Source organism: Bombus pyrosoma, linkage group LG4 (assembly GCF_014825855.1).
Source record: "Bombus pyrosoma isolate SC7728 linkage group LG4, ASM1482585v1, whole genome shotgun sequence".
In the NCBI taxonomy this organism is placed as follows: domain Eukaryota; kingdom Metazoa; phylum Arthropoda; class Insecta; order Hymenoptera; family Apidae; genus Bombus; species Bombus pyrosoma.
The window spans coordinates 3,711,120-3,717,792 of NC_057773.1; the positions used below are offsets into that span (position 1 = coordinate 3,711,120).

The following is a 6,673-nucleotide window of genomic DNA, read 5'->3' on the forward strand; positions in this document are numbered from 1 at the left end:
TTATTATTTAAAGCGTAAAATATATACACAATATTTTTATATGTGAAAGCTTTATTTTATTTATTACCAGCAAATTCATTCATGAGCGTTAATGTTAAATTGTAATCCTTATTACTTAAATTATGAAATAGTATTTGAAGTGAAGAATAATTTAATCTTTCTGATATAACAAATCATGGGAAAAGGATGTGTAAACCCATTTTAATTCTACTCTTCCAATTCACCAGATTCCATTGCTTCGCGGTATGATTTGTCCTTCGTACGTTCTGGATCTAGTTTAATCATATCATCGATTCTAAGGATAGTTATCGCTGCTTCCGTGGCAAATTTCAAAGATTTTATTTTTGAAATTGCTGGTTCTAATACTCCAGCTTTTTTGTTATCTTTAATGGTACCTTCAAGCAAATCCAGACCAACCCTATAAAAGAAAATTAATATTGCTTTATGTTATCATTAAAGTATGTAAAATAAATGTCATCATGTAATATTTATTTTAAAATATTACCATTTTAGATCAGCAAGATCTGCTTTTGTTTGACTGGAATTGTGATAAGCACGTAATTTTGCAACAAGATCTGTGGCATCCTGTGCTGCATTAACTGCTAATGTTTTTGGTATAATCAGTAATGATCTTGCAAATTCAGCAATAGCTAATTGTTCTCGAGAACTCTATAAAATATAAATGTTTCAGCCCAAGAATGATTTAATAATCCGTAATATTACAAGAAAGTAAACCTACGAGTGATGTAGCAAAATTTTCCAAATAAATTGAAAGTGCTGCTTCAACACAGCCTCCTCCCGCAACTACGCTTTTACTTTCTAAAACTCGTTTTACTGCGCATAATGCATCATGCACAGATCGTTCCATTTCATCACAGTAGTAGTCATTTGGTCCTCGTAATATCAAAGAACTTGCTGTTCTTGCTTTTGGCCTATTATAAATAATATAAAAATAATTTAGCTTTAAAGTCATTCTTTTTTTTAATCCCCTGCCATACTTTTATGAATATGAGTCGTGATGAAAATTTTGAGCCAAACCTAAATATCACGAGTCAGGCTCGTGGTCTAATTTCATATCAAATGTAAATATCACAAGCCTCATTCGTGGTCTTAATCTTGAGCCAAGTATGAATGTCTCGAATGATGTCTTTTTTCTAAACACCGGCACGGCTATCTCGCACTCAGTCGCACGATATCATGTTTCAAGTTCAACACTATCTCCGCCGCTTCGACTCCTTTCCCGACCATTCGGGCGCAACGTTCGAGCCCGTATTTTTCCAAGTTAAATGGTATGGCAAGAGGTTAAATAACAAACTTAAAAACAAACCCTTTAATAAGAATAAGCTCGTCGTCGCAAACCATTTCTTGTACTACTTCAGCAGCTTCTCCAAGGAAATTAGAGTCAAAACTTTCTTCTCCTTCCATATTAGTTAAAGAAGTAAGAAACTGAGCGCCTGTAGCTTTTGCAATCCTTTTCAAATCTGCTTTTTTGCATCTACGAACTGCCATTGCTTTAGCTTCTATAAAATACTGAACAAATACAAAAAATTATATGAATTTGCCATCTTTTAAGTAAAAACATATGATAATCTGTATATATTTTAAATATACTTTTAAACAAAGATCATCGATTCCTCCAGATACAAGAATGACATTTGTACCCGCTGCAAGAATCTTTTGAATACGTTCTTTTGTAATATCTGCTTCACGTTGCCGCACTGCTTCTAACTTTTCAGGATCTGTGATCAGTACCTCAACTCCTAATTTCATTTTTGTCTTCTGCAAAGAGAAATCTAAACATGCAATTTTTGCATTAACTATTCTTTTAGTCATTGCTTGAGAAGCTACAGTGCAATTCAGTGCATAACCCTGTACTATTACAGACTCTCTAACACTTTTCCCATGAGCCTTTAAAACATTAACTGCTTTCACAGGGTATATAAATCCTCCTTTTCCATCACTAACTTTTACTGCATTTGAAGCATCAACAACCATATTTCCAAAGAAATCAGCATCACTATTAATTTATTAAGGAAATAATCATGGTGTTACAACAATCAATTGCTGTAAATATAATAATATGATAATTACGAAATTTAATTTATATAATGAAATAAAAAGGATACGCTCCAATGATTTTACTGGACATAGAAGTTTTTGCTACATTAACTAAACAATCTCTTCCAAGCTCATCTACACTAACAGTTAAATGTTCTTGAATATATTTGCAGGCTTCCCTAAAATATAAATGATTGAAACACACATATAAATTATTTTTACTGTCTTATTATTAATTATAATTAATAAGTTAATAATAATTGTATAAATCTTTTTCAATAATGTGAGACTTACTTGCAAGCAAGCCTATAGCCACTAATTACAGATGTTGGATGAATCTTTTGTTTTACAAGCTCATCAGCATTTTTTAATAGTTCAGCTGCAACTATTACCTGTTTAAATAGAAAGGTAAATTACTTCTTATGTGAAAATAATTTATTTACATTATTTTAAATACAAAAAGTTAAATAAATAAGCTTACTACTGATGTGGTTCCATCGCCAACCTCTTCATCTTGTAACTGAGCTAATTCTACCAAAACTCTTGCAGCTGGGTGTTCAACTTCTAACAAACGTAAAATAGTTGCTCCATCATTAGTAACTGTAACATCCTATAATAATTCAAGTATGTAAAGTACAAATTCAAAAAATAATATAATCTTTACACAAGCATACAAGAATGTATTTTGTAAAAACATTTACATACTCCGATGTCATCTACAAGCATTTTATCCAAGCCAACAGGACCCAAAGAACTCTTCACTATATTAGCGATTGCACATGCTGCCATGACTATAAAATAAAAAACAAAAAGGAATAAAATAATTGTACTTAATATACCAATTTTATGTATATTCAACAAAATGTACACCTTTTATTTTTGAAATTTTTTATTTACAACATTATTTTATCATTACATACACATATAATATATATTATTATTATAAGTATAAATATATATAAATATAACTAACATATTCACGTGTTTTAGAATTGAAAAAAATTTTTCTAAGAATAATTGACAGGAATATCCACATTCGAACAAATATCGAATAAATTGAAGTATAACCAAATTCTAAAATAAAATGCGTTAGCGACATACCATTTTGAGTTCTTACAGGAGCTCCAGACTGTCGAATACCACCAACAACTAGAGGACTGGCTACTGTCGACATTTTACAATATTTTTATCACTTCTCTTTGATATTATAGGTAAAAGACAATCTCGAAATTTCAATTGCCGACTAAACTATTACCACAATGCGATCCGCGTGTGACCGTTGCTGATTGATGATGATGATCAGCGACGCCTATCCCAGTTACTTCCTTTTACGGACAAACTTAACGTTATATTCTATTGGTTAAATTCCCCTAAAACAATATTTCATTGGTTCAAATTGGACAAAACATGTCTTCCATTGTTTTCCAGAAACACTTACCAACATATTCTTAATATACATATGTATTCTATAATTATATAGTTACATATTTACTTAATATAGTTTGTGAATACTTACAAAGTAAGTATTTACTTATCTTACACTTAACTAATATGGAATCTTTCATCAAATATTGAAATTATATATTGAAATTATAAATTGAAATGTATATGTGTATTTAAGCTATTAAGATATTAATTATAAGTTACAATTTATAACTAATGATAAGAGATACATTTATAATAAAAATGTAATTGTTAAATATTGTTTTTATTGATCGTGTTGCGAAATTTCGAATTTTGTTTCTACAGGAATAACTTGCAAAAGTTGGTAATAATTTTCAATTAATACAAGTTAGTGAAGTCAGAGGAAGTAAAGTTTAGTATACATAAAAGATTTGTGAAATATTTAAAGTAAAAATAATTTATCTTTTATTTTGAGTAATATTTATATATTTCATTTTAAATGTTAACAATATTATGTAATACTCATTGACAATCTCGTTAAAGTCGAAAAATTTATACTTAAATAACCTATTTAAATAAAGAAACTACTAGTGTGTTATTTAATGTTAAATAATTACTTTCAGGCATGACACTCTTAACACAATTGTATGCTTACACTTTAAAAAGCTCCAAATCTCTCATAAATGCTGCTTCTACCAATATAGGTTCGTAGAAAATAAACATATTATATTTTCAATCTTTAATATTATATTTCTTCATAAATTTATTTATATAAAGTGGGTGCTATTTCTATGTGATATTGTTTTTAATTTTTATATTAATAGTATGTGTAAGGCATGCATCAAAAAAATTTAGTGGTAGTACACGTATCAGTCCTGGTCATCCAAGGCCTAAACATAGAGGATGGCGAGTACAAGATGGACATTTTGTACAAAAATCTACAATATTAGCTACACAACGTACACCTCGATTTCATCCAGGACTATATGTAAATATAAAAAAGAATTGTACTCATAATATCATTGTACTCATAGAATTGTACTCATATGCTAAATATATGTTATTTGCTAAATAAAGATGTATTAATTATTTGTTTCACAGGTTGGTTTTGGTAGAGATGGTACATTATATGCTTTAGAAAAGGGAAAAGTATTTATCACCTGTGAGAAGATTAATCCAAATCTGGACCGTGCTTGGGCTAAAGCACACTATGCTAACAGAGAAAACACTGTGATATATAAAAAACATTTTAATGTTATTCCTGATCCACAAGATAATAGATTTGTATTAATTGATGCTCTTTAAATACTATTGTACTTATATTCTGATTATAAATCAAAAATATAAATAAAAAAAACCCAAGACTGTTTTCTAATGTTTCATAAGTTTAATCATATAATATTATTCAAGTATTGTTAAACATTTTCAAATGTAGCACTTTCTGCCCATTGGAATGATTGGTATTTTATGATTTGGTTTTCAGAAAAGAAAGCGTATACTTGTGTTTTTCGAACGTGGCAAGCAATCCGGCACTGTGCTGAAAGTTCAGTTATTGGAATTTCCTCTTTTTTATCTTTACATAAAATTATAAATTGGGAGTGAAACATAATGGGATCTCCTATGACAAAAATATAAATAATTTAAATATTTATCTATCTCTATTAACAATATATAAACAATATATCTTAGATTACCAGGATAAGCTAAAAAATCTCCTCCAAATTTTTCTCCATTTGTTACATAATATCCTCTTTCCCATAAATCTTTATATGTCTTATATCGAAGTTGTTGTTTCTCATTTGAAGGATATTTCCATTCTATTATTTCTATATCATTTTTATCTGTCCATGGGTAAGCTGAAAGCATATTTCCATAAAACACCTAAGAAATAGAAATAAATATTTTAGATATAATTGTAGTATCGTTTAATTTCATGCTTTCTCTTCTGGTCAATATCATTTTTCTCCTTACCTGTATGGGTTTGAATCAAAGCTTCAGTTTTGTCTAATTTGGGTAATTTTGCCATTTCTTCCTTTAATAAATCTTGTCTATTTATTTCAATATTATTAAATGCTGCTTGTACTTTTGGATCTAATGATTTCATTACTTTTTTCTTCCTTGTATCTATCCCAAGCATTTTTAGCTTTTTCCCTTCTACAATTTTGTCCATCATACCAATTATCTATAAGAATATATATTATTTTTATCAAATTATAACTTTTTAGTAGGATATTAACATATTTGTAAAAAGTATTCCCTTAGTAACCTGTTTTTGTCTTTCTTTCTTTAAACATTTTTCTTGTTCTACATATAATGTATTTCTATATTCTTCAAAAGCTTGTTTTAGAGAATTGGACGGTGGTTTTTGAAGACATGAATATCGTACAAGACGTGCAATATTCTTTTCAAGCAAAAGAGATACTTCTTCTGGTTGTAAGAGCAATGGAAGACCCAAAAATATATCTTGCCTAGGCTTCTTTGGAAGACAACCTATAAGTTCTCCAATTATTCGATAATCCTTTCTAAGCTTCAACCAGTCTACAAACAAGATAAAAGTTAAAATTAATATATTGTATTAAAAAATAAAATTATCATTTATATTTACATCTTTAATTTTAAAAGTAATAGCAGGATTGTGTTACCTTCTGCACTCCATATAAAGACATTGTTTCTTGATAAAATTAGGTCTATCATTTTTCTAAAATAATCAACTTTTCAAATCTTTACAATTGTATTAAATATATTTATTTTATACGTAATGTTAAACGTTACAATTTATCACATGTTTTCCCATGTTGTTTTCGGTAACCAATCAAATTAGATGTTAAATGCTGATCCACATATGACAATTTTTTAGTAACTTTCCGGATCAATAAACACAAAAATTTCGTTTAATTGCCTCACAATTTTGTAAAGTATTATACAACATTTATAAAAAGGATTGTACATTATATCTAAATACGATATTTATCACCATATTATTTTCAAAATTCAAATCTAAATTATTGCAATTATTCTTGTGACTTGTTCGACAATAATAACGTTTATGTGTCCATTACTTTCTTTGCAATTGCTAAATTTCATCGCTTACTTCGTTAATATCGAAAATATTACTGTGCTATGCATCGAATCTATCACATGATATTACAATGTTAAAACATGGCAAAAATATTTGAATTCAACAGATGTCGCTATTCATCATTTCTGAATA

General features: G+C 28.6%; 3 protein-coding genes across 10 annotated transcripts; 1 reads left to right on the forward strand and 2 right to left on the reverse strand.

Moving 5' to 3' along the window:
* Positions 1–31: 31 nt before the first annotated feature.
* On the reverse strand, positions 32–3,353 carry LOC122567091 (T-complex protein 1 subunit alpha). The gene is made up of 10 exons (XM_043725279.1): positions 3,160–3,353; positions 2,764–2,849; positions 2,540–2,668; positions 2,353–2,450; positions 2,127–2,237; positions 1,612–2,017; positions 1,328–1,530; positions 740–932; positions 506–669; positions 32–418 (listed from the first exon to the last, which is right to left on the reverse strand). The coding sequence occupies exons 1-10, from the start codon at positions 3,230–3,232 to the stop codon at positions 208–210; spliced, it is 1,674 nt and encodes a 557-aa protein (XP_043581214.1). The 5' UTR covers positions 3,233–3,353; the 3' UTR covers positions 32–207.
* A 156-nt stretch (positions 3,354–3,509) lies between these two features.
* LOC122567101 (39S ribosomal protein L27, mitochondrial) lies at positions 3,510–4,831 on the forward strand. 7 transcript variants are annotated; one of them, XM_043725303.1, is made up of 4 exons: positions 3,510–3,577; positions 4,086–4,166; positions 4,287–4,450; positions 4,564–4,831. In XM_043725303.1, the coding sequence occupies exons 2-4, from the start codon at positions 4,088–4,090 to the stop codon at positions 4,765–4,767; spliced, it is 447 nt and encodes a 148-aa protein (XP_043581238.1). In that variant the 5' UTR covers positions 3,510–3,577; positions 4,086–4,087; the 3' UTR covers positions 4,768–4,831. The 7 variants fall into 7 exon arrangements, with proteins under 7 accessions (XP_043581238.1, XP_043581242.1, XP_043581240.1 ...); XM_043725307.1 differs by lacking the exon at positions 3,510–3,577 and adding an exon at positions 3,629–3,746; XM_043725305.1 differs by lacking the exon at positions 3,510–3,577 and adding an exon at positions 3,692–3,822.
* Positions 4,825–6,603, reverse strand: LOC122567094 (tRNA-splicing endonuclease subunit Sen34). Of its 2 annotated transcripts, none has more exons than XM_043725285.1 (6): positions 6,554–6,603; positions 6,105–6,160; positions 5,729–6,000; positions 5,434–5,644; positions 5,157–5,318; positions 4,825–5,080 (listed from the first exon to the last, which is right to left on the reverse strand). In XM_043725285.1, the coding sequence occupies exons 1-6, from the start codon at positions 6,586–6,588 to the stop codon at positions 4,878–4,880; spliced, it is 939 nt and encodes a 312-aa protein (XP_043581220.1). In that variant the 5' UTR covers positions 6,589–6,603; the 3' UTR covers positions 4,825–4,877. The 2 variants fall into 2 exon arrangements, with proteins under 2 accessions (XP_043581220.1, XP_043581221.1); XM_043725286.1 differs by having other exon boundaries at positions 6,235–6,595.
* Positions 6,604–6,673: the final 70 nt, after the last annotated feature.